The 27,773-nt window shown below is 35.5% G+C and overlaps 1 protein-coding gene across 9 annotated transcripts in view; it reads left to right on the plus strand.

Annotated features, from left to right (window-relative positions):
* TANK (TRAF family member associated NFKB activator) overlaps window positions 1-27,773 on the plus strand; it is a 100,176-nt gene that overhangs the window by 46,678 nt on the left and 25,725 nt on the right. For all 9 annotated transcript variants that reach the window (XM_042948954.1, XM_042948949.1, XM_042948952.1 and 6 more), the window contains 2 exons: window positions 19,592-19,700; window positions 20,714-20,832. In XM_042948954.1, coding sequence (XP_042804888.1) covers window positions 19,592-19,700; window positions 20,714-20,832 — 228 coding nt within the window. The remainder of the gene's footprint in view (window positions 1-19,591; window positions 19,701-20,713; window positions 20,833-27,773) is intronic.

Below are 27,773 nucleotides of genomic sequence, written 5' to 3' on the forward strand. Positions count from 1 at the left end.
AAGAGTAGAAGAATGTGGATAGTGGTGGCCAGAAAGTGGGTGCAAAAGCAATTGAAATTGTGTGCTTTGAGATACAAACTAACATCAAGAAGAAGTTAATCTAGCAGTCTAATAGACTAAAACAAAAAAAGAGGGTTTATGTCTGAAGTTTCCATGAAGTGAAAGAACAGATCCAGAAGGAGTAAAAGAATGTGAGAAGTGAAAGGATTGACTGTTCGCAATGAGTTTGAATTGATGTTTAGGATTTTCTGTTTTCATAATGAGTCATGAAAGTGGGTAGCCGGAGTGGGATTGAGAAATTTTAAGAAACTCAGATTAGAGCACTTCTCCTTAAAGTGGTGACAAGATTAGGAGCATTTAGAAAGACTGTGTGAGAGAAAGAGCTGAAATTCTTGAATGTGAGAGAATGACTAGTATGTTTTAAGATAAACAGTTTTGAGGAGAGACTGGTATTAATTGCATGCCTTGTGGGTGGCCTTTTGCTTAAGTTTAAAGGAATATGGCTCAAAAGTGGCAATGATGAGGCGAGATAGTGTTTATCTTCTTGTTCTCCCACTTCCTATTTCATTGCCCAACCCCTGTGGTTTGATAGGACATTAGACAGCTTCATATGAGGGGACTGCAGAGGTATTTGTATCCTCCAGAGACAACATAATAATTCCCATTTTAAAGTGAGGTGTGCCTAGGTTACTCAGTCGGTTAAGTGTCCAACTTTGACTCAGGTCATGATCTTTCAAGTTCATGAGTTTGAGCCCCACATCGGGCTCTGTGCTGACAGCCCAGAGCCTGGAGCCTGCTTCAGATTCTGTGTCTCCCTCTCTGTCTCTCTACCCCTCCCCTGCTCACACTCTGTCTCTCTCTGCTCAAAAAATAAATAAATAAATAAATAAACTTGAAAAAAAAAATAATTAAGTGAGATACCAGTCTTTTTGAAATTCAGTTGTTTTTAGCCATTACATTTCTCTATAGTATAACGAAATAGTTCTGACATTAAGTTTTATGCTTCGATCTCATTTGTTATGCTTTTTTAAGTTAACAATTTTCTAAAATAGTTTTGTGGGAAGACCTGTATACTTCCTCTTGACATTTCTTGGGATTTTATTTTATGGAATATTTATTGTTTTTTGAATTACAGACTCAAACATACCAAGTGTAAATCACTAATTTGTTCTCATCTAACTACTCCCAGAAATGAAATTGAACTTTGAAGTAAAACCAGCTAAATATTCCTCATTTAGAATCTTTAGTAATAAGATGATATGTACAAGTTCTCAAACTTAATAGTATGAAGATAAGAGCAAAGGTTCTGAATGCTGATTTTGGTAAAGGAAATTATTACTTGATTTGATCTGGATATTTTGAGTTCAAGTGTTAGAAGATTAGGCGAAGATGGTCAGCAGGCAATTGAAGTGTGCATCTTTGAAGTAAAGCATCAGTTGAAAACACAAATTTGGGAATCATCTTCACAGAGATATTTGGAGCAATAGGAGAAGGAGCTACAAATGGGGAAAAGAATCGGGTGAGAGAGAGAAGCAAGAGGACAGCCTTGCAGAAGTTGCCTGGCATTCTGATGTCAGAAGGGCCCCAAGGGATGTGCTGTCAGTGAGCCTAGCTGCCCTTCCTAACACTGTGCTTGAAGAATTGGTCTACTGAGTGACATCAGCAAGATGGCAAACTAGGAAGTTCTAGGCCTTGTTCTTCCATGAAAACATCAAATAAACAACTACAGATTGATTGAAATAATTTTATAGGAGTTCTGGAAATCAGTGATCATCAGCAACCAAGCAAACGCCTAGTCAAGGAAAAGCCATATTCAAAACTGCAGGAAATTTCATGGCATTTCTACTTGCCCTTGACCCACTACCTGCCCAGTGTGGTATGGTGCATTTGGGAGGAAATAGCCCAATTCCTGGTTCCCTCCCTCAGGAAGGAAGGAGAAGAGTGAAACTTGTTTGAAACATCATGACTTGTCTGTGGACTGTCCAAGGGAGTGTGTTCTGTCTCATCTGACTTGGAGCTCAGAGTTGGGAATGGTAGCATAAGTTTGGGTCTCAGGCTAGAAGTCATGGAAGGCAGTGGTGGGCAATTTAGCCTGTGGAAACTGCAGGGGGACTGCAATGGACAGCTGAGTGCAAGAGATTGAAGGAAGAAGACTATAATAGAACATCTAAGATCCTAAGAAGCTGGGGTAAGACCTTTTGAGAAGCTAAGATACTTCCAGCTAGCCAGGGAAAATCAGAAACAAACAGAAACCTACACCCACTGGCCCAAACAGGATACACACTCGGCAAATACCGAGGAAGACCATAAGGCTTTACCCTGAGCCAATCTCAAGGCTAAGGGGCCTGCTAATTAGTTTTTGTTTGTTTTCTTTTCTTTTCCTCTGACTTCTTTTTTATTATTATTACTAAATATAATTTACTGTCAAATTGGTTTCCATACAACACCCAGTGCTCAACAGGTGCCCTCCTCAATGCCCATCACCCACTGTCCCCTCTCCCCCAACCCCCATCAGCCCTCAGTTTGTTCTCAGTATTTAAGAGTCTCTTATGGTTTGCCTCCTTCCCTCTCTGTAACTTATTCCCCCCCACCACAGTCTTCTGTTAAGTTTCACAGGATCCACATATGAATGAAAACATATGGTATCTGTCTTTCTCTGCCTGATTTATTTCGCTTAGCATAATACTCTCCAGTTCCATCCACATTGCTACAAATGGCCAGATTTCATTCTTTCTCATTAGGGGCCTGCTAATTAGTGAAGGTCTTCCACACCAGGCTTTAGAGACTGGAAGAGTTTATTCACATGCCCCAGTTTTCAATAAATTACAAGGCCTATGAAGAAACAGGGAAATGTGGCCCTTTCAAAGAATAAAATAAATTTCCAGAAACAGTTGCTGATAAACATGCATCAGACTTACTAGACAAGGACTTTAAAACACTGTCATAAATATGCTCAGAGAGCATACAAAATAAACAAAGGAGGGATGCCTGTGTGACTCAGTTGTTAAATGTCTGACTTCAGCTCAGGTCATGATCTCATGGTTTGTGAGCTCAGGCCCTGCATCAGGCTCTTTGCTGACAGTTTGGAAACTGCTTGGGATTCTCTCTCTCCCCGTCTCTCTGCCCCTCGCCCACTCGTGCTCTGTCTCACTCTGTCTCTAAAAAATAAATAAATGTTTAAAAAAAAAAATCAGTGAACTCCAAGACAGGCCATTTGAAATAATGGAGTCTGAAGAGCAAAAAGAAAAAAGTAACAAAAGTGAGCAGAGCCTAAGAGACTTAGGGGACATTATCAAGTGGGGCAATATACACATTATAGAAGAAGGTGAAGAGAGACAAATTATTTTTTAAAAATAGAAAAAAAATAGGTTATTTAAAGAAATATTAAATGATGACTTCCCAAATTTGGGGAACAACATAGATATACATATCCAAGAAGCTCAACAAATTCTATGTAGGATAAATTCAGAGTTCCCCATGTCAAACTCCATTATAACCAACTGTCAACAAAAACAATCTAGAAAGCAGCAAGAGAAAAGGAACTAACTCATTATATACAAGGGAGTCCAAATAAGACTGTCAGTGGATTTCTCAGCAGAAGTCTTACAGGCTAGAAGGCAATGGGATGACATATTTAAAGTGCTGTAAGGGGCGCCTGGGTGGCTCAGTCAGTTAAGCATCTGACTTCAGCTCAGGTCATGATCTCGCGGTTTGTGAGTTCAAGCCCTGCATCGGGCTCTGTGCTGACGGCTTAGAGCCTGGAGCCTGCTTTGGATTCTGTGTCTCCTCCTGTCTCTGCCTTTCACCTGCTCATGCTCTGTCTCTCTCTGTCTCTCAATAATAAATAAACGTTAAAAAAATTAAAAAAAAAAAATAAAGTGCTGTAAGAAGAAAACCTGTTAACAAGAATTCTGTGTATCTGGTAAAACTACCTGACCTAGAAGACCTGACCACTAGACCTGACCTAGAAGAAATGCTGAAGAATTGAAATGCCTTCAAGTTGAAAGGAAAGGATGCTGCATAGTAACTTGAAGCCATATGAAAATGGGTTTTCTGTAAAAGGAAATGTACAGACAAATATAAAAACTAGCATTATTGTAATTTTAGATTGTAACTCCCCTTTTTATTTTCTGCAGGATTTAAAAGACAAATGTATAAAAATTACTTTAAATCTTTATTAATGGGTGAACAATATATAAAGATGTAATTTGTGATATCAGTAACAAAGTAGGGAGATAGAGCTATAAAGTTGGAGGGTTTGTTGTATGCAGTTGAAGTTAGTTTGGTATCAACTTAAGATACTGTCATAACTTCAGGATGTTGTATGTAGTCTCAGTGGTAACCACAAAGAAGATCTACAGAATATACACAAATGGAAAGGAGAAGACATCAAAATGTGTCACTACAAAAAACCAGCTAAACACAGAATAATGGAGGAAATGAAGAACAAAAAGCTGTAACATATACAGAAAACAAATAACAAAATGGCAAAACTAAGTACTTCCCTATTGGTAATTACTTTAAGTGTAAATGAATAAAACACCCTAATCAAAAAACATCGATTTCTAAAAACCATAAAATACCTAGGAATAAACATAACGAAAGAGGTGAAAAATCTCTACACTGAAAACTATAGAAAGCTTATGAAAGAAATTGAAGAAGATGCACAAAAATGGAAAAATATTCCATGCTCCTGGATTGGAAGAACAAACATTGTTAAAATGTTGATACTACCCAAAGCAATCTGCATATTCAATGCAACCCCTATCAAAATAACACCAGCATTCTTCACAGAACTAGAACAAACAATCCTATAATTTGTATGGAACCAGAAAAGACCCCGAATAGCTAAAGCCATCGTGAAAAAGAAAACTGAAGCTGGAGGCATCACACTCCTGGACTTCAAGACATACTACAAAGCTGTAATCATCAAGACAGTATGGTACTGGCACAAGAACAGACACTCAGATCAGTGGAACAGAGTAGAGAACATAAATGGACCCATAAAGGTATGGCCAACTAATCTTTTTTTTTTTTAATTTTTTTTTAACATTTATTTATTTTTGAGACAGAGACAGAGCATGAACAGGGGAGGGGCAGAGAGAGAGGGAGACACAGAATCTGAAACAGGCTCCAGGCTCTGAGCTGTCAACACAGAGCCCGACGCGGGGCTCGAACTCACGGACCGTGAGATCATGACCTGAGCCGAAGTCGGATGCTTAACCGACCAAGCCACCCAGGTGCCCCTGGCCAACTAATCTTTGACAAAGCAGGAAAGAGTATCCAGTGGAATAAAGACAGTCTCTTCAGCAAGTGGTGCTGGGAAAACCAGACAGCAACATGCAGAAGAATGAACCTGGACCACTTTCTTGCACCATACACCAAAAAAAAAACCCTCAAAATGGAAGAAGGACTTAAATGTAAGACAGGAAGCCATCAAACTCCTCAAGGAGAAAGCAGTTAAAAACCTCTTTGACCTCAGCTGCAGCAGCTTCTTACTCAACACCTCTCTGGAGGCAAGGGAAACAAAAGCAAAAATGAACTATTGAGGCCTCATCAGGGTAAAAAGCTTCTGCACCGCAAAGGAAACAATCAGCAAAACTAAAAGGCAACCAACAGAATGGGACAAGATATTTGCAAATGACATAGATAAAGGGTTAGTATCCAAAATCTATAAAGAACTTATCAAACTCAGCACCCTCCAAAAAAACAAATAATCCAGTGAAGAAATGGGAAAAAGACATGAATAGACACTTCTCCAAAGAAGACATCCAGATGGCAAGCAGACTCATGAAGAGATGCTCAACATCACTCATCATCAGGGAAATACAAATCAAAACTATAAGGAGGTACCACCTCACACCTGTCAGAATGGCTGACATTGACAACTCAGGCAGCAACAGATATTGGCAAGGATGCAGAGAAAGAAGATCTCTTTTGCACTGCTGGTGGGAATGCAAACTGGTGTAGCCCCTCTGGAAAACAGTATGGAGGTTCCTCAACAAATTAAAAATGGAACTACCCTACGACCCAGCAATTGTACTACTAAGTATTTATCCAAGAGACACAGGTATGCTGTTTCAAAGGGGCACATGCACCCCAATGTTTATAGCAGTGCTATCAACAATAACCAAAGTATGGAAAGAGCCCAAATGTCCATTGACGGATGAATGGATAAAGAAGATGCGGTATATGTGTACACACACACACACACACACACACACACACACACACACAATGGAGTATTATGCAGCAGTCAAAAAGAATGAAATCTTGCCATTTGCAACTACTTGGTTGGAACTGGAGGGTATTATGCTAAGTGAAATTAGTCAGAGAAAGACAAATATATGACCTTATCATATGAGGAATTTAAGATACAAAACAGATGAACATAAGGGTAGGGAAGCAAAAATAATAGAAAAACAGGGTGGGGGACAAAACATAAAAGATTCTTAAATATAGAGAACAAACAGGGTTGCTGGAGGGGATGTGGGAGGGGGGATGGTCTAAATGGGTAAGGGGCATTAAGGAATCTACTCCTAATATTGTTTCACCATATGCTAACTAACTTGGATGTAAATTAAATAATAAATGAATTTTTTTTAAAAATGGGTTAGCAGAATGGATTAAGAAATGGAATCCCACTGTGTTATCCTACACAGATAACACTGTGTGTTATCTACAAGACTCACTTTAGATTTAAGCACATACATAATAAGTTGAAAATGAAAGGATGAGAGAAGATTCTATGCAAGTAGTTACCAAAATAGAACAAGGGTGTCTGTATTGACATCAGACAAAACAGACTTTACATCAGAGATTTTTATAGAAGATAAAGAGGGGCATTTCATAATGGCAAAGTTATTAGTTTGTCTAGAAGATACAGTAATTATGCACTAATCATCAGAGCTCTAAAACATATGATACAAACATTGACAGTATTAAAAGAAGAAATTACAGCTCTACAGCAGCCATCAGAGACTTTAGTACTCTATTTTCAACACTTTCAGTAATGGGTAGAACAACCAGGTTAGAAGATTAATAAGGAAAATGAGGTCTTGAACAGCATTGTAGGCCAGTTGGAACATATACAGAATACCCTACTCAACAACAGTAGAATTCGTATTTTTTCTCAAGTTCATATGGAACAGTATCCAGGATAGCCCATATGTTGGGCCATTAAAAAAGACTCAATAAATACTAAAAGATTGGAATCATACAAAGCATCTTTTCTAATCACAATAGAATGAAACTAGAAGTCAACGACAGAAGGAAAACTGGGAAACTAAAAATATGTAGAAATTAAATAGCACAGTCTAAAACAGCTAGTGGGTCAAAGAAGAAATCACAAGGGAAATTAGAAAATATCTTGAGACCAATGAAAATGAAAACAACATACCAAAATTTATGGGACGCAGTGAAAGCTCTGCCAAGAGGAAGGTTTTTAACTGTAAATACTTATCTTAGAAGAGAGATCTCAAATCAATAACCTAACTTTACACCATAGGAAACTAGACAAGAAAGCACAAACTAAATCAAAAGCTAGCAGAAAGAAGAAAATAGTAGTGATTAATAGTAATTAAAAAGCTGCCAAGAATGCCTAGTACCCAGTGGCTTCATAGTGAATTCCGCCAAACATTCAAAGAGGAATTAACACCAGTCCTTCTCATATTCTTCCAAAAATTGAACAGGATGGAACATTTCCTAATGCACTCTATGAGGCCAGCATTACCCTCATACCAAAGCTATATACACAGACACTGCAAGAAGACTGCAGACAAATTTTCTTAAGAACATTGATATAAAAATCCTCAACAAAATACTAGGAAACCAACTTCAACAGCATATTAAAATGATTTTACACCTTGACCAAGTGAGATTTATTCTTGCAATGCAAGAAAGGTGCAGCATACAAAATCAGCGTAGTACATCACTTTAACAGAATGAAGGGGGGTTACCACATGATCATTTCAATTGATGCAGAAGAAGCAGTTGACAAAATTCAACATCCTTTTATGATAAAAACACTCAATAAACCAAGAATAGAAGGAAGTATTTCAACATAATAAAGGCCATTTATGAAAATCCCACAACTAACATAATAATCCATAGTAAAAGACTGAAGGCTTCTAAGATCAGGAATAAGACAAGGATATCCACTTTTGCCACTTTTGTTCAACATAGTACTGTTTCCAGTACTACCCAGAGCTATTAGACAAGAAAAACAATATCCAAATTGCAAAGGAAGAAGTAAAATTGTTTGTTTGCAGACAACTTAATCTTATATATAGAAAACTCTAAAGATTTCACCAAAACTGTTAGAACTAATGAATTCAGCAAAATTGTAGGATACAAAATCACACAAAAATTAATAACATTTCTATACATTGACATTAAACAGTGTGAAAAAATTAAGAAAGCTTCATTTGCAATATCATCAAAGTAAATAATATACTTTGGAATAAACTTAACCAAGTAGGTGACGGACTTTTACAAAACATTACTGGGAAAAATAGGACATCAACATATGGTGGAAAATTCCATGCTCATGGATTGGATTTACCTTTTACCATATACAAAAATGATCTCAAACCAGGACCTAAATGCAAGAGCTAATACTATAAAACTCTTAGAAGAAATCATAAGGGGAAAGCTTCATAACATTGAATTTGGAAGTGATTTCTTGGATATGACCCCAAAAGATCAGGCAACAAAAGGAAATTAGGTAACTTGAACTTCATCAAAATGGAAACTTTTGTGTATCAAAGGATACTATCAACAGAGTGAAAAGGCATCCCAAGGAAGGTGAGAGAACAGGCGTGCTTGGATGGCTCAGTCAGTTAAGCATCCAACTTTGGCTCTGGTCAAGATCCCACAGTTCATGGGTTCAGGCCCTGCATCAGGCTCTGTGCTGACAGCACAGAGCCTGGAGCCTGCTTCAGATTCTGTGTCTCCCTCGCTCTCTGCGCCTCCCCCACTAGCACTTGCTTGCTCGCTCTCTCAAAAAAAAAAAAAAAAAAAAAAAATACACATTAAAAAAATAAAGTATTTGCAAATTGTATATCTGATAAGGAGTTGATATCTAGAATATATAAAGAACTCCTACAACTGAACAACAACAACAACAAAATAATCTGAATAAAAAATAAGCAAGGATATGAATAGACATTCTCCAAAGAAATTATAAAATGACCTGTAAGCACATGAAGTGATCCTCAACATCATTAGCAGTTAGGGAAATGCAAATCAAAACCACAATGAGATACAACTTCATACCCAACTTCCTTCAAAGATGTGGAGAAGTTAGAATTCTTATACATTGCTGATGGGAATGTAAGATGGTGTAACCACTGTGGGAAATGTATAGTATTTCCTCAAAAAAATAAACATAGGATTACCATATGACCTAGTAGTTCCACCTCTGGCTATGTACCCCAAAGAATTGAAAGCAGGGACTCAAAAGAGATATTTGTACATCCTAACATCCTTGTTGATAGCAATCTTTGTAAGTCAGAAGGTGAAAGCAACCCAGATGTCCATGGATGGATGAATGGATAAACAAAATGCAATATATACATATAATGGAATTTATACAGCCTTTAAAAAGAAGGAAATTCTGACACATAGTATAACATGAATTAACCTTGAAGATATGCTAAGTGAAATAAGCTAGTCACAAAAGGACATGTTTATGTATGATTCTACTTACATGAGTTACCTAGTCAGATTATAGAGATAGAAAGTAGTAGGGTGATTCCTAGAAGCTGAGGGAAGGGAATGGGGAATTAGTGTTTAAAAGATACAGAGTTTCAGTTGAGGAAGATGAAAAAGTTCTGGAAATAGTTTGTGGTGATGATTACACCACATTGTGAGTGTTACTTAATGTCACAGAACTGTACACTGAAAAATAGTTAAAATGGCAAATTGTACATATATATTTTACCACAACTTTAAAAAATCTGTTGCAAAAAAAGAAAAGAATTGGTGTGGCCTAGATTCTCTTACTAGATACGTTTTATTGCTATGCTATTCATCTATACAAACTCATCAGCCTTTCACCACTTAATTGTCCATACTCCAAGCCAGTTTTTCTCATAGTGTTTCTGTGAAGAAGTACACTTTAAGGCTCTTCTCGGGGCCTAGGTGGCTCCACTGGTTGAGCATCTGACTCTTGAGTTTGGCCCAGATCATGATCGCAAAGTCGTGGGATCAAGCCCCACATCAGGCTCCATGCTGAGTGTGGACTCTGCTTAAGATTCTCTCTCTCCCTCTCCCCTGCTCATGCACATGCGCTCTCTCTCCCTCTCTGTCTCTTACATTAAAAAATAATAAAATTTTAAAGACTCCTCTTTAAGAAGTCAGTGTGCTACATCCATTTAAGAGCATTCGGTCAAAAAAAAAAAAGCATTCGGTCAAGCAAAGACATCCAACTATTACAAATTAATGAAGGAAACAAAGACAAATAAGGGCAAGTAAGTGATTTTTAAAATATTGCTGGCTGAAATTACAAAAGCAGCACATGCTTATTGAAAAAAATGGAAGTAATTCAGGATATACAGAACGTAAAGTGATTGTCTTTTCCCTTACTCTCCAAGGGTAAGCATTGTTAGTAATGTGATATATATTCTTTCCGAACATGTGAATCATATTTTTTTAAATGGAATGGTGCTGATCTGTAAAAGGTTAAATTTTTTCAAAAATGTCTTTATCTTCACCATCATCATCACTAAGATTTATCAAAGCTATGTTTACCAGAGTGCTTTATACAGTCATCTAATTTAATCATTATACAAATCTGGTGAGGAAGTATTATTTTCATTTTTTCAGATGAGGAAAAGAAAGTGCAGAGAGGTGAAGTAGCTTGCCCACAACCACACATCTAATGAGTAATAAAGGTGGTAGAACTGTGATTTGACCATAAATTTTACAAGTATCAAATAACTTTGTATGTAAATCCTCCTAGCTCTGCAAAGTAAGCATTGTTAGCCCATTTTCAAATGAAGAAATTGAGACTCAGAAATAAGTTAATTTTTTTATGCAAAGTGGCAGAATGTGTACTGAAACTAGGTTTATCTAAATCCAGAGGCCACATTTATTTTACTAACCTAGCAAATCACAGCCCATTCCAGGTACTCAAAGTGTTCTTCCCATTACTATGAATAATCTAATTTGGCTTCCTATTTTCTTGGATAAATCCTTACTTTGTGTTTAATACATCTCTTATGAAAAGAAGCTGGGGAGTATAAGGCTTACTGTTCGTATTTCTTTCATTCATTCTACAATTTATGATGTGCCAGGTACATAATAAATGCTAGGGATTACAAGATAAATAAAACAGATCATACACTTAAAGGGTTCACAATCTGATATTGCTTCTTCTGTTTGTTGCCTTGTATAAGCATTCATATGTACCCATGCTAAGAGGTCTTCTGATTTTTTCCAAAGTAGAGTGATGTTTTAATCATAGTAGCCCCTAACATGGGCAACTTTTAATATGTTTACAGAATAAGAGAAGAAACTATTAAATAGAACAGTGGTAGAGTTGGCTTGGTCCTTGAATCAGTTACTGTACAGGGTAACTAATTCAAGAGACCAGGAAGTACTGTGTTTAAATAAGATAAAAGTTTGTCCTCTCGTGCAACAGTCCAGAGTAGCCAGGGATAGTGGGGCAGCTCTACCATCCTTAAAATACGGTTTCCCCCTCTGGAATCACAGCGGCCATTCTACTTGTTAACATTTCCCTGCCAGTGAGAACAGAAAGAAACAGTGAAAAGCAGACAGCTTTCTTTTAATAATGTGGTCCAAAATTTGTACAGGTCACTTCTGTTCACATCCTGTTAGCCAGAACTTAGTCATATGGTCATATGGCTAGTAAATGTATTCTCTAGCTGGATGACCATGTGCACAGGTAAAAGTCTATATTACTAAAAGAAAAACCGAGAACGTATATGAGGGAATAACTAGCAGTCTTTGCCACACATTTTGACTAACTAGGCTAAGGTTTCAAATATCACAAGAGTCTATAATGTGGACTTAAATATTTAATCGACTGTATTACTTATACCAAGTTGCTTCTGATCCATTTCTGCCACCGTTCTGTGGAAGAAACCAAATATATTTAATAAAGACTTAAGTACCCTCTATTGCTTATTTGACCATCTTTCCAAGAGAAGTATCAGTAATAAGTAATTTAAAAATCTGAAAATTTTAAAACTGATTGCCATTTAAAAATCAGATTACAGTATTCATAAATGATTAAGTTTCAGAAAACTTCCTAGAGCGGGTCTCCTGCTTTCCCCAAGATCTTTGCATTATGTAAAAAGAAAATATAAATCTCCTTTGTTGAAAGAGAAATGTGGAAAAAAATGTATTTGTCTTTTCTTGCCTGTTCTTGGTTAAAAGTGAAAAATCAACAATGTCTTATGTGGGAAGGTAAAAATCTCCTTAATTATAAGATAGTTCAGGTGCTTACAAACGAAATTTCCTTTCTTTGTACTGCTAAGAAAGGTGAAGGATACAGAATACTTAAAACCATCCTGTTTGCTAAGTAAAGATCCTCACTCACTAACCAGTCAGTCAATGATGAAGGCCTCAAATAAGACTAAATTTGTGCACTTTTTGTCATAAATTATAGAGCCAAACATTTTTCCAACAACAATGTTAAACCATTAAGGACTGTGTTGTCAGATTGCTTTATTCTAGAGCTAGTCTTGACCCATCTGAAATGTAAAGTGTCAGGCTTATGTTACCTGTAAAAGCTGGTAGACTATGTTTACTAAAGCATAATGTGCCTTTATTATAGGTAGTACTTTATTTAAAAATCCTTTCTTTTCACTTAAGATGTGAATGGCCTCATTGTTTACCACCCTTCTTTTTTTCCTTTCTTTGTTCCCCAAAATCTCTGTGTAAAGTGTCAGTGGAAATGGAGCAATTTACTCTTCTTTCTTTCTACAGAAGCTACTGGTATTAGAATAAAGGTGCTTCTGCTGTTTCTGACTGAAGTTTTATTTCCTCTATTGTACATTGTCAGTACGTTGCCATAGACTCATTTTCTACCTATCAAAATTTAAAATATTTGTATCCTTTGTTCCAGGTTTTTATTTCCAGAAATACGTTCTGTCAAAACTTTTAGACAGGCATGCTAAGGTAGAAGTTCAAGAAGTTATGTTAATAATTAGGAATGTTTAAATTATGATACCCATTCAAAGATATTGTGAGCACCTACTCAGTATATTGTGTCAGGAACTATTCTAAGTACTGGGTCCACCATGATAAGCATACACGCTGTCTGCTTCGTGGAATGGTGGCACATCTAGTAAAGAATAGACTAGTCAAATAATCTCATAAATGTGAATTTTCGTGGTGCCTGGGTGGCTCAGTTGGCTAAGCAGCCGACTTCAGTCAGGTCATGATACTGCGGTTTGTGGGTTCGAGCCCTGCCTCGGGGTCTGTGCCAACAGCTCAGAGCCTGGAGCCTGCATCACATTCTGTGTCTCCCTCTCTCTCTCTCTGCCCTCCCCCTTCTCTCTCTCTCTCTCTCTCAAAAATAACTAAACATTTAAAAAATTATTTTTAAATAAATGTGAAATTTCAAACTCTGGTAAGTATTAGGAAGAAAAGTAAACTGTTGTTAGAACATCTGTTAGGGAGTTGACCTAATCTAGGAGATCAGAGAAGATAATATTTATGAAGTGATTTTTGAAAGTATAAGAGAAAAGTGCAATAAGAATCAGGGACAAAACTATGTAGGCTCTTTAGAGGCCATGTTGAGGATTTTTGATTCTTTATTTTGAAAACATTAGGAAACCATTTAAGACATTTATGAGGGAAGGGTGAGAGAACCCAGTGGGTGTTATGATTATATTTGCATTTTGCAAAATACATAATGGCTGCAGTTTAGATAGTGGATTGGCTGCTACACTTAGGGAGAGCAGTAAGGCTATTGCAGTAGTCTATTAAGGATGTGATGGCTTGAATGGTGATGGCTACATTGAAGATAAAAAAGTGGACAAATTTGAGAGATATTCAGTGGTGCCCTGTACTGAAAGAAGGAATGCAAAGGACCTGATTTTCCCAGGGGCTGGGGTGGTAGGAGGGAGAAGGAGATGTTGGAGGGAAAAGATCGTCAATTTTGAATATGTAAAATTTAAAATGCTTTCCCGGCAGCACTTGGCGACATAGATCTAGAAGAGAGACCTAGAAATCCCAGAGAAGTCTGGGCTAGAAGGAGATATTTGAGAGTCTGGAGTATAACCTGCCACTTGGGATGATATTGCTTAAGGGGAGCCTATATAGCAAAAAGAGGACCTTGCTAGAATATACTAGCACAATATACTAGAATATACCTTGCTAAATATACTCACGTGATCTGCCATGGTGGTTATTTAGGGTCTTGGGCTTTGGTGGTCAGGCAAAACCTGGATTAAAATCCCAGCTCCACTGCCTACTAAGAAACTTTGGCCAGGTTTTTTTGTACCTCTTTGTGCTTCAGTTTTCTCACCTGTAAAATGTAGGAAATAACTGCCTCAGAAGATTAGTCAGTTTAACAGCTAAAATGAAATAAAGGTCTCTGAATTTGGTGCATAGTAAGTATTCGGTGAAATGATCATATGATGATCGTGTATTGTTGAAAATTTTGATTGTGGAACAGTTCACAGTTTTTAAGAAGTAGAATACATATACATGTGCACGGAAGTTCCCAAAGGATATAGACCAAAGCATCAGTAGTTACCTCTGAGGAGGAATGAAAGGCATAGTAAAGGGAAAGACTTACTCTTTACCTTGTACATGTGGGGTTTTGTGGTGGTAGTGATAGTAGACATTTTGTTTTGTGCATTTTCTCAACAAATGTGCCACTTTTGTAATTTTTAACAGCCATTAATGGTTCCGTAATCATTTTTGACTATTTTTTCTCTTTGTAAACTTTGAACAACCAGGGCTCTTAGTTTTTTGCTTGACAGAATGTTTTTGATTCAATGGAGGTACCATACTGCTTTCTCAAAAAGAAACTTCTGAATCCTGGGTTACAATGAACTAGAAAGACTGAGAAAACTGGCTTAGAGCATGGGGAAGTTGTGTGGTAAGTCTGGTGACAAATTGTCCATGTTCAGGGGTAATAGAGCTACATGCTATGGTAACAGGTATTATATAGATACCTTGCTCATTATTAAAAGAAAGGAACTAACATTTGCAAAGAGCTTAGTATGTACCACATAATTTATACATGTCATTTCCTTCAGTCCTTCAAGTAAATACCATTTTCATTTCAGGAAGAGAGAAACCAAACCTCAAAAAGGCTAATAAGTAATCAGAACCAAAACACAAGATTGCAAAATAAAAATAGCTTGTCATAGTTTACCATTTGGCATGCTGAGAAATTGGTGGCAGCACTGAGTAGTAGATATTCACATTGATAATTTGGTCTGTCAAATTGCAGGTCTAGGTAAGACTTGATGCCAGGAGGATGGGGGAGGGCAGGGTTTATAACCTAGTTATAATAAGAAAATATAGCAGAGAATGGTTGAAGAATAGGCTGTATAAATCAGGATCTCTGAGTTGCTAATCCTATACAATCTTTTTTTTTTTTTAACTTGAAGTTGATGTTTAGTTTACCCAGAGTTTCAAGATAAAACAGTTTGTGTTCAAAGTGCTGTGTATTGAGACAGTTATTATTTAATTGTCTTCCTTCAAGAACTGTGGAGCTTCTGTATTGAGAACATTTGTGGTAGCGTTCTACAAAGCTTTTGTTCTCTTTGTTAATCTTGGAACAGTCTGAAAGATTTTTACATTGAGATTCTTTTTTGTTTTAATCCATTCAATTTATTAAATTCCTCTTCTTCTTATACCTGGAGGAAAACAGTGGTATTTTTCAGAATATTGAGATTAGTTTTTAAGGATGAAAAGAGATAATGTTTGACCTTTAGCAAGTATCATCAATGACGTAAGGGTACTTGAACTTTTTTCCCTCATCTAGGAAATAAGTGCTTTGAAAAATATTTTAAAAATGAGAATTTTCAGTGTCAGCAATAGGGAAAAAACAATTTATAGAACTCTTTTAATATTTATAAAACACATGAAAACTTGAGCAGCTGTATATCCAAAATTATAGAGAATATGCTGCCTTAGCTTTAAAGGTAGATTGAAATTTCCCTGGATAAAGGGACAGTTCTAAAGATAATCTTTTTGCTTTGTTTATGATAATCAAGGAAGGCATGTATGGACAACCATTTTTAATAAATTTAAAATGTATACCATACTTGATCAGCATTGTTTTCAGCTTTGCTTTTGAACACTAAGAAAGAATACAGAGTGCATTATGGCACAAATACCTAAGTACCTGTTTACCTCTTCAGATACTGGTAGACCACTTGTTTTGCTAGTCTTTGGAATTGGAAGGAGTGTCAAATACACAGAAGCCAGAGTCATCTTGGCCAGATGGTGTTTGATACAGATGGATGGTTAGTTGTCATGCAGATCTCCTAGTTGGTAACTTGTTGCTGCCATCTGACTCAAAGAATCATTCACACACACTGGCTGTCAAAAGCATCTTCTCTTCTGTCTGTTTTAGCTGTCATGTCTGTGCTCTGTACAGACGTGTTGACAAGACATTGCTGTTGTACATTTTCAATGTGGTTGTTAGTGATTTTTCTGTTTTGTGGGATCTTTGATCGGGCTGGAATGTACTTGGTTTGTAATTGTGTTGTTTTTTAAAAAATACTGTGACAGTGCAACAATTATCTGACCTTTTAAAAGGACTTTTCAGGTTATAAGTTTATTCAGATCTGTTCAGTGAACAAAAAGCATTTAATAAAAAGGAAAGAAACCTTCCTGTTTCAGTTTCCAAATATAACAAATAAACTGAATTCTACTGGTTATTTCTGAATTTGAATCAGTATCTTCTTGTGGACTCTCCATCTTGTAGCCTTGTGGTCAAAATCTTTATACTATTTTCTGAGTATGTATTTTCTTTTCTTGAAATGGTACCTTTTTTTCTGATGGTAAAAGCTTCCCTTTTTCTCCCCCCGCCCCCCCCCAAAAAAAAGAGAAAGAAAAGATCTTCAGACATTGCCTATCTTTTGCACCCATTTTCTCAAACTTAATTTCCTTTTCTCTTATTCACCTAGTGACCTGTCTCCTATTTTTCCTGTTTCCCTTATAAAGTATAAGCAAAGCCTTTCTCCATTCTTTCAGGTAACTTCTTAAGTTATTTCTGAAGTCTATTTCTCTGATAATTAACAACTTAATTAACAACTTAAAGTCTATTTATTCAACTAATACTTAGCATCTCAAAATGTGCCACTCTGCTATACTCTAGAGATACCAGAAGAAAATAGTCTCTGCTCTTGAAGAGGTCATAGTCTAAAGTGAAATCAGAAGTATAGATAATGAGACTAGAATACTATAATTGCTTTAAGTATGTGGAAAAAGCAGTAAGAGAACAAGGGCCATTGCTCTTCTTTTCCCCTGCTGTATTTCCAGAATATCAGTTTTTAATTTATTACAGAATTTGCTTGAGTTTATAAAGTACTTTATTAAGTGGTTTAAGAAATAGTTCAAAACTTTAACTTGAAAAAGTTGTTGATTTTTCCCATCCAGTGACTACATTTTCAGCATTATTCGTTTATTATAATATTTTATATGCAGGTATGCTAAAGTATGTTTTTAAGCCAGAGATAAAAGATGAATATTACCTGGCAGAACCTTCTGACTTGGTTCCAAAAGAAAATACGAGTCCTTTGGTTTTCCATGCAGGTGGGGAAAAAATATATAGTAGAAAGAGAATAGGCTGAAGTTTGAATCACTTACACACTCATTCTGGGCCTATCTCTAACTTGCTAAGTTTTTTATACTGGTTACTTAGCGTCTGGATAATAGAATATTTTTACCTATCAAAACATCGTGATGAAAGAATGGGCAATTATTGGTTAGTATTTATGAAGAGCTTTGAGTTCTTTGGAAAAAGCCGTAAATACACAGAATTAGATAGTGAGGAAGTAACATCAGCATGTTTGCTGATTCCTCAGCCTGGTAGCTCTGTGCAGCCCAGGTAAATTTAGGTATTACAGAATTTGCTATAGACATTTAAATCCTCCTTTCAGTCAGCCAACCACTCTTTCTAGGGACTTGGGCATAAATTTATCTAGGAAAGAGATGTCTTGTCCTGAGAGGCATGGCCCTAGACTGGATTTTGGTATTTAAGGTTTAGTTCTGAGACTCATAATCGTAGGATATGTGATCCATATGGATTAACAAGATACATTCTTCTATTTGCAATAATAAAGTTTGGATTCCTTTTTTTTTTTTTAACTTGGATTCTTTATTTCCATTATTTTTTTTTTCAACAAGCATGTACTAAATATCTCCTATGTATAAGTTACTTTGCAAAGTTTAATGGGAGTATCAAGTCCTATAACACTACCCTCAGGCAACATGCAAAGAAAATGAACCACCTAAGTTACTTATCAGCTCTGTCAGTTACTCTTCTTTGAAGTGTATTACTTATAAAATTTCACCTTTTGTTTGGCAAAATGTGGTATTTTGCTTTAATTTCCTAAGCTAATATATTTTGGGAATCTAGGAACCGCTATATAATTTATAAAAAACTTTAAGCTTACTGGTCTCTGAAAAGAATAATTTCATTAATTTTGAACTCTGAATTAAAAAAAACTCAAAATCTAATACTTAGTATGTACTGAAGGACATTCCAAGATTATTAGGACCTTCTTTTATATTCAGGGAATTTACAATTTAGTCATTTATTGTTGCACCAGTGATAAAAATTGATAAAGAATTCTCTGTTATTTGTTGGTGATAATTTTTTAAGACTTTGTACTAATTTGGTAATTGTAATGTAGCATTTTCAAATTTGCTTGAAGGTTTGTTAACATCTATATTCTCTAATGCAAACTGCTGTCTTTTTTCATTGCGTAATTTTCACAGCCACTGCAATAAAATAGCAAGATGAATGGATTAAAAATATAAGGGAAATTATGATATTTAAGATATCCAGTAAGGATTAAGCACATATTCTCTTGCTTCTTAAAACTTAATCTGAGAAAATAAGTTTTTGGTCAGTATAATTTTGTAATTTGTACTCATTCCTTTAATTTTCATAGGGTTTTAGTCAGAGCTACTTTCTTTGTGATTTTATACCCTAAGTATAAATTCAAAAGTGTTTTTACTTAAGAGACGTGAAATGTTAACATTTTTTAAGTTACAGGTATTTTTATACAGTGGCATAGAATGATAGAATGAATCCATTTTGTCATTCATGCTTTTTTCGTTGCTGCCATTAAGAACTGAATCCTAAATTACAATTTTTATCCTAACTGAAAGACCAAGAGTTGAACTATTAACTGAAATTTCTCTAATTAAAGTGACTTTTTAAATTTTACAGTGTTTTAAGTCAGTGATGTTTATAATGATTATTACTGTATCGTTGGATCCAGTTTTTGGCTCACAAATAACATGCTCACTACCTGGGAAATGGCAATAGGGCAAACCATATCTATATGTAATTCTTAATGGACAGTAGATGTATGTACACACATCTGTCAGTAAATACAAGGCTGAATGGTTTTTATGTCCACAGACTGAGAACTATGAGCAGAGAATACGTGAGCAACAGGAACAGCTGTCACTTCAACAAACTATTATTGACAAGCTGAAATCACAGTTACTTCTTGTGAATTCCAGTCAAGGTATCTTCATATTTATTTTTTACGTATTTCTTAAACCTCTTGAAGAACAGAAAGATGGAAATCAAGTGTTTCTATTTTATTTCTCCATTGTTTCTCAGTAGTTCTGATATTTTAATGATTGCGGTGCAGTTACATGTTTTCATTTATGAAATGAGTACTTGCCAGGGTGTGGGAAAATGAACATTCTTGTAGAACTCTGTGTTGATAAAACTTCTTAGAGGGCAATTTGCCAGTAAGTAGTGAAAGCTTTCTTAAATGTCTGTGCCTTTTAAACAAAAAATTCAAGTCCTAACCATATGCCATAAGAAAATGTGTGTTCAAATACTCAAAGATACATATGTAAGGATGCTTATCACAGTATAACTTCTAATAATGAAACATTAGATATAATGAAATGTTCAACAGTTAAATTATAGTCTTTCATATAATCATCAGCTGTGTAGAAAAAGCGATGATAATAGATGTTAACTTACTAACATGAGACATGTTCATTATATATAGGAAAGAACAAAGCAACAAAAAAGATTCTTGTATGAATTTATATGTATTGGAAAAGAAAAACTGTGATAAAATATAAACTAAAATTTTGACAGGAATAATTCACAGGTCATAAAGGTTGTGAGCAGCTTTTATTTATTTATTTATTTTTGGTATGTCTGCATTTTCTAATTTTCCTATAATAAGTATGGAGTAGTTATGCAAATGATTGTCTTAAACAAGAAGTGCATACCTGAAAATCCTGCTTGTTGATGGTAGGCCTCAAAGAGCTTCTAGTTTTCTAGATTCTACATAGTTTTTATACCACTGATTTGGGGAGTGTAGGAGTTTTGTGGGAATGGAAAAAATCTAAATGGGCAAATTTAAGTTGTCAAGGTAATTTTTATCTTAAGAATTTCTGAAACTCATAGTTTAAAATTTCTTTAAAATTAGGGTTTCTGATTTGTTTTTATTTTTTCAGCTGGTACCAAAAACAGGGATATCCTACTTATATCCAAGAGGTTTTTGTCTTGCAGATAACAGTTTTGGCTATGTTCCTCTGCTTGAAGACAGTGAAGCAAGAAAGAATAATTTGACTCTTGATCAGCCACATGATAAAGTAAAATCAGGAATACCAAGAGAAAAAGAATTAAAGGTAGACTGCACTGCTGGTTTATTCCCTAAAGAAAATAAGAAGTGATGGGATGCCTGGGTGGCTCAGTCTGTTGAGCGCCCAACTTTGGCGCGGGTCATGATCTCGTGGTTCGTGGGTTCAGACCCCACATCGGGCTCTGTGCTGACAGCTCAGAGCTGGGAGCCTGCTTTCATTATTAGATTTTATGTCTCCTTCTCTCTCTGCCCCTCTCCCACTTGTGCTTGGTCTCTCTCTCTCTCTGTCAAAAATAAACATTGAAAAAAAAATTTTTTTAAGAAAATAAGAAATGAGAAATTGGATTCCACAGACTTACTGAATTATTCAGTCAGTATTCTATCGAATTTGGGTGGGCGAGAGCAAGGGAGAAGGTGGAGGAGATTTTTTTCACTCCTACCATTGCTTCAAAAAGCAACATTCAAATGCTGACACATAACACATGTTCTTCTTTGTTTTGTTCTCCTGCGGTAGATCCACCACTGGAATTCTAAACAAATTGTAGATGTACACAAACGAATGACTTACATATTTCAAATAGAAGCACTATTTCCAGGTAAAATAAAGGCTTAGGGTTCATGTTTCCTAGTATCCTCTTTTCTATATCACAAAGAAATAAAACATTTAACTAAGGTAGGTAGTAAGGCACAGATGATTCTGGATTAGAAAATAACATTCTAGTTTGTTCTTCAATTTCCTGTGCTTAATTTTTTAAAAAATCTACCTAACCAGTTCGGCAAAAGTCTTCACTGAAACAATATAAGAAGGAACGTTCCATATCTCTGCAAGGAGACATGTATAAGGATGTTGGTTAGAAACAAATTAAACATCCATCAGTGGCAGAACAGTACACCTTTACAGGAAACACTTTAGAAAAATTAAAATTTTTCTAAAATTTTGTTCTAAAAACCAAACATTTATATATTCGTATGCCTAGATTTCAGAAACAGTATTGAACAAAAAGTGGAAATTACAAAATGATAAAATGGGAATGACTTATGTAAATTTTTTCAGATATAAAATATTATGACACTGTTTCTAAAAACACAAGTATGTAGTAAAAGTATAAAAACATGGACAAGAACGTTCCACAACTTTCTTGGAAAAATGATCACCTCCATAGTTGGGGAGAGAAGAGTCTCTGATTCTGGGAAGGGAATAAAATGAAAGATCAGTTGTATCTATAACTTTTCTTTTTTTAAAGAAAACTACTGAAGTGAAATGTTAACACTTGTTAAGTCAAGGTACTAGATACATAGATGTGTATTATTTTCCATGTTTTTATGAATCCTTGAAATGTGTGTTTAAAAAGGAATTTTTTAATGAGTTAGGTTTTAGAAGGATGAAATAGCTTTTCAATAAAATAAGATTTCCTAACTAATGAGGACTCTTAACATCCACAAGACCAATTAAGTCAAGAATGCTATATTTATTTCTTTTCTTCTAAATATGGTAGAAGATTTTAGCTTTGTGTGCCAAGGTTATTCATTTATCGATCCCATAACTAAGACTGTTGTAATTTGTTTTTATTTAACATGAAATATGAGAAACCCAGTTTAAATACTTTTCTATATATAAAAATTTATAAAATTTATATAATTTATAAAATTATATAAAATATATATATAAAAAATAGAATGAGAAGTTCTCTAATGTATCTCCCCTTTCATTTTTTTAAAAATCAATCTTTTTTTTTATTTGAATCATTCAGCTCTCTTCACCCTCACTCCAATTTCCATTTATCTAAAAATGCTGATAAACACAAGAAACTCTGGCACTGGAATATGTTTCAGTTTATTTTGCAAAAGACAAAATTCAGAAACAGTGATTCTGACTTCTGAAATACAATTTTATGATTGGGTCTATTATAGTGCATTATAAAATAATTGAATTACTGTGAAATGGCAGCACATAAACTTAGTGCTTAAGTAAACAGTATTTACATTCCATTTTCATGTTTTGGGGACTTCTTTCTTTTACTTAAAAAAATTTTTTTTAGTATTTATTTTTGAGAGAGAGAGACAGTGTGAGCAGGGAAGGGGCAGAGAGAAAGGGAGACACAGCATCTGAAGCAGGCTCCAGGCTCTGAGCTGCCAGCACAGAGCCTTGTGCAGGGCTTGAACTCAGGAACTACAAGATCATGACCTGAGCCGAAGTTGGTTGCTTAACCAACTGAGCCACCCAGGTGCCCCTTGTTTTGAAGACTTTGAAATGTGATTATTTACCATCAATTTTTAATCAAAATTCCTACATATATTCCAGTTATAACATTTCTTTGAAGATAATAAAATATCTCTAGTTCAAAATATACAGAAGGCATTTTTGAAAATATTAATCTTGGTTAGAACAAACAGGATGGTGTAAAAGGCTCTTAGGTATGTTAGTAATTTCATTTATTTTATATTTGGGTAATTTGTCATTGTTTATGAAAGGTTTAGGGTTTATTTTTCAGTCAGTAAGTGTTCAGTGGGAACCTTCCTCTGAATTATTTTTTGAATTACATTCGTTTTATTTTTATAAGATGTCTTTTGTCTATAAAATATATACTATCTGGATATCTGGCTTACATTAAGTGTAAGTAATAGAAATTATGTCAGAGATGGCTTATTTCCAAAGAATTAATAATGTTGCACAATTGTAACTTTATTTGTAAACAGACAATAGAGGAAAAAATAAAGTGAGAAATATAAATCTAGTGAGTTCTCTTAATGATCTTTACTAATAGGGGAAACATTTATGTGACAGCTACATATTTAATACTTGGAATAGCTCATCAACTCAGTCTTCTTATACTGTAACTATTTAATAAAAATAAAATTAACTCTTATATTTCCGGTTTCTCATCATTATCTAGAGTCAAAGTGCTAAATGAGCACTAAATATGCAACAGATTAAAAGGAAGAAATATATTCCAAAAGAAGGAAGGAATTGGATTTATTGAATATTTGAGAGCTGGCTGTATATTGTAAAAAAAAATAGGCCTTATTTAGAAAAATACTGGCCAATTAAGCAGTTGAAACTCAATTCAGTTTTAGTTAATACAAGTGAAATCCTTTCCTAAAGAATTTTGATTTTGGATGTATCAGGGTTTTTCCAAAATGAAAAATTGCATATTGGTTGTCAGTTGCAGCTTTGTAAAAGTGTGCATGTACGTGTAGAAACTGAAAGGCAGCATGTACAAATGGCTAAGAGAATGGTACAATTCACTTTTTTTCTGTTTCCAATATAATTTTATGTAATTAGTCTTTTTAAAAACTAAACAATTTCTAGAAATCACGTTCCCAATCAGTTGGCCTAGCCTCTGTAAAGAATAAGCTAATAGAAATGCTTTGAACCAATAACACAAGGAAGCTACTGCTAACCGCTCACAGTCCTTTCCTCCTTCTGTTTGGTGAGTTGTTTGAGGATTTGTTTTCTTTTGACTATTTATTTTGTTCAGGATTTGGTTAGGATATTTGACAGCAACAAATGACATTATGGCATTATGGCAAATGATGTGGCTTTCTTGTTGCTCTCTTCTCTTGGATCTCTTACTTTCTTACTTTAAGGAAATAATGCCATAATGCCAGGCTGCCCTGGAAAATGAAACAAAAAGCAGAGGAAAAGGGTATTTGAGGGGAAAAAAGCCCTTTTAGAAAATTTTATTTGAGAAACATGAAATTTGTAGATCGGCCTCTGTTCATGGTACTCCTCCACAAAGAACATGCAAGAATTCTTCGACTTCTAAAAGGACATAAGGAAGTCACGACAGCAGAGCTTGTATAATTGGGTGACCCTTAATACTCTGCTTTAGTTTAGAGACATTAGAGAAAAAGTACTCAGTTTAGTGGAAAACCTGAATTTCACTTCTCATATACCACCATAGTTTGCACAGTCTTTCTTGAGGAGATACGGTTTTGGCAAAGGGGTCATTGCGTTATCTATCATACAACAAAGTACCCTGAATTTTATGCCCAAACTTAACAACTTAAAACAACAAATATTTATTATTTCAGTTTCTGTGGGTCAGAAATTTGGAAGTGACTTAGCTGGGTAGTTCTGGTTCAAGATCTTATTTGACTGAAGTTAGGATGTGGGCAAGGGCTTCAGTCATCTGAAGGCTTGGCGTGGTTGGAGGATCCACATCCAAGATGGCTCACTCAAATGACTGTTGGCAGGAGACATCTCCATGGCCTTTTCTCACAACCTGGCCAATAATTTCCTCAAAGTAAGAGAGTAAGAGATCCAAGAGAAGAGAGCAACAAGAAAGCCACAGTGCTTTACATGACCTAGTTTCTAAAAATCACATACCTTTACTTCCACTTTATTCTGCTCATTAGAAATAAGTCACAAAGTGCTTCAGAGGCAAGGAAATACGCTCCTCTTCTTGAAAGGAGGAGTACCAGAGATTTTGTACATGTATTTTAAAAGCATCACGGGATGGTAGATTGTGACATACAGAGAGGGTACCATAGATCAGGTTGTGGTGTGTAGTATTTGATTTATGTGATAAATACTAATGAAAAGTCAAGGACCTTGGCAGAATTTAATAGTAAATTCAGCTTCCTGAATCCTATCAGTGTTAATCTCAGAAGAAACAAATATCATAGCTTCTCATCTTAACAATTTGAAAAATTCTGGGGCGCCTGAGTGGCTCAGTCGGTTAAGCGTCCGACTTTGGCTCAGGTCATGATCTCGCGGTTTGTGGATTCGAGCCCCACATCAGGCTCTGTGCTGACAGCTCAGAGCCTGGAGCCTGCTTCAGATTCAGTGTCTCATCCTCTCTCTGCCCCTCCCATGCTCATGCTCTGTCTCTCTTTGTCTCTCAATAATAAATAAATGTTAAAAAAAATTAAAAAAAAAAACAATTTCAAAAATTCTGACGTGAATGTAGACTTTCCAGAGAACAGCTGAGCAGTGTTTTAGAGAACCAAGAAACTATTGCCTGTTGTTACGTTTTCTTTTTTTATAACCAGTTTTGAAAATTGAAAATATTTATATGTAGAAAATCAACACAAAAATGCACACACTTATTCTTGACAAAACTATCTCTTGTTTATAGAACACCATTGTCAGACACAGTAGCATATGTCATGAGAGCAGTTATTTAAATAACAAATTGTGTTTCTTAATGTAGATATAAAGTGGCATTGTTTAATTCACTTTTTTAAAAACTAGGATTGTAATATCCTGGATCATTTTTAAGATCTTGGAAATAAGAGATTTTTATAATACTGCTTCTGAGAACCACTTCAGTTGCCAAACTGAATACTGTTCTAGGTGTCCAGGGTTTGACAAAAATTGTTTGCCCTCATCTTTCTATCCTACAGTATTTTTTTTGGAAGTTACACAAGAGTCTAGATAGAATGTTGGGATGCAAGAAAATGTATAGGGAGTGATGATATTGAATACATAGAAGAATTTGGTGATACTGGTAAATTTTCTTCGCTCACTCGTCCAGTGACTGAACTGCTATGTACCTGACACTGCCAGCCACTGGAAGAACAAAGAAATATTGTCGATGCTGGCTTAAAGTTTTGATTTAATAACCAAAATCAACGTTACTGAATATTGTAAGGTCATTTCAGAGTCTAGGATCCAGGATACAAAGTGTAATACGAGTTTATTTGAACTTCTGTTTTTTAACATAGAGATCATGTGTCCAAAGAGCTGATTTTCTGCTTTGTTTCTGATTTTATGTATGTATTTCTCATTTGTTCTTTATACGTCTTTTTTCATCTGAGTTACATGCTTTAAGCAAAAGTGTAAAAATACAAAGAATGCAGTTATTACGGAAAGATGCCAGTTAGACAGTTGGCCCATCCCTCATGTCGCCATTCTTGTGATTAGATCGGTAGATAGACGGTAGCATCAAGGAGCAGCAAAGATTTTGTGGGTTTTGAAGAGTAAAACAGTGATGTAGCCGTGGAGCTGCCATCAGTGCTAACATTAAGGAAATAAGATGTGCTGTACCTGGTAATTCTAGTGAATATAGAGGCTCTGACATGTTTGAAGAAAGCTGATGTCTAAAAATTCACTTGTCAATCACTTAGACAAGAAGTATTTGTTGAACTCCTATTTGCCTAGTCTTGCTAGTCATTGACAGGAGTACAAAAAAAGAATGAGACATGATCCGTCTCTAACTTTAAGGAGCCATGTAGTCTGATTGGAGAAACAAAGATTTGGACCCCAAAGCAATTAGCAAACATTGTAAGTCAATGTGAAGTCTTAATTATATGATAAAATGAAATGCTAATTATAATTTTATGGTACAGATAAAACATATAGGACCTTAATTTAAAAATAAAATTCCCAGTGAGCTAAAAGGTAGGCTTGAGCAGGGGATCAACATTTAGTTCAAGGAGAGAAAAGAAAACATATTCTTATGTGCCTATGTTTTGGTACTGTGTGCATAGGTATGAAAACCTAATTTTCTGCAAGATTTTAATGGGAAAAGAATAATTTCTAGATACGAGCTCAGATTATTCAAGACCACTTTGGAGAACATTATGTAAACTGAACCTGGGTGCCTGGGTGGCTTAGTCAGTAAAGTGTGTAACTTTTGATCTTAGGGTCATGAGTTCATGCCCCACACTGGGTGCAGGATTACATACATACATACATGCATACATACATAACTGAAAGGTAAAACTGACGATTTTGAAAGATCAATTTCATTTACTATAAGCTTTTTTTTTTTTAAGTTTATTTATTTATTTTGAGAGAGAGCACACTCAAAGAGAGGAGGGACAGAGAGAGACAGGGAGACAGAGAATCCCAAGCAGGTCCCATGCTGTCAGCGCAGAGTCCAACATGGGGCTCGAATTCACAAACTGTGAGATCATGACCTGAGCCCAAATCAAGAGTCAGACACTTACCTGACTATAGTAGGTGCCCCTACTATAACCCTTTTAAAATGACATAATCATGGCTTCAGAAGACAGAATGCTCCCTACTATTTTGTTACC

This window comes from Panthera leo, chromosome C1, assembly GCF_018350215.1.
Source record: "Panthera leo isolate Ple1 chromosome C1, P.leo_Ple1_pat1.1, whole genome shotgun sequence".
Taxonomy (NCBI): domain Eukaryota; kingdom Metazoa; phylum Chordata; class Mammalia; order Carnivora; family Felidae; genus Panthera; species Panthera leo.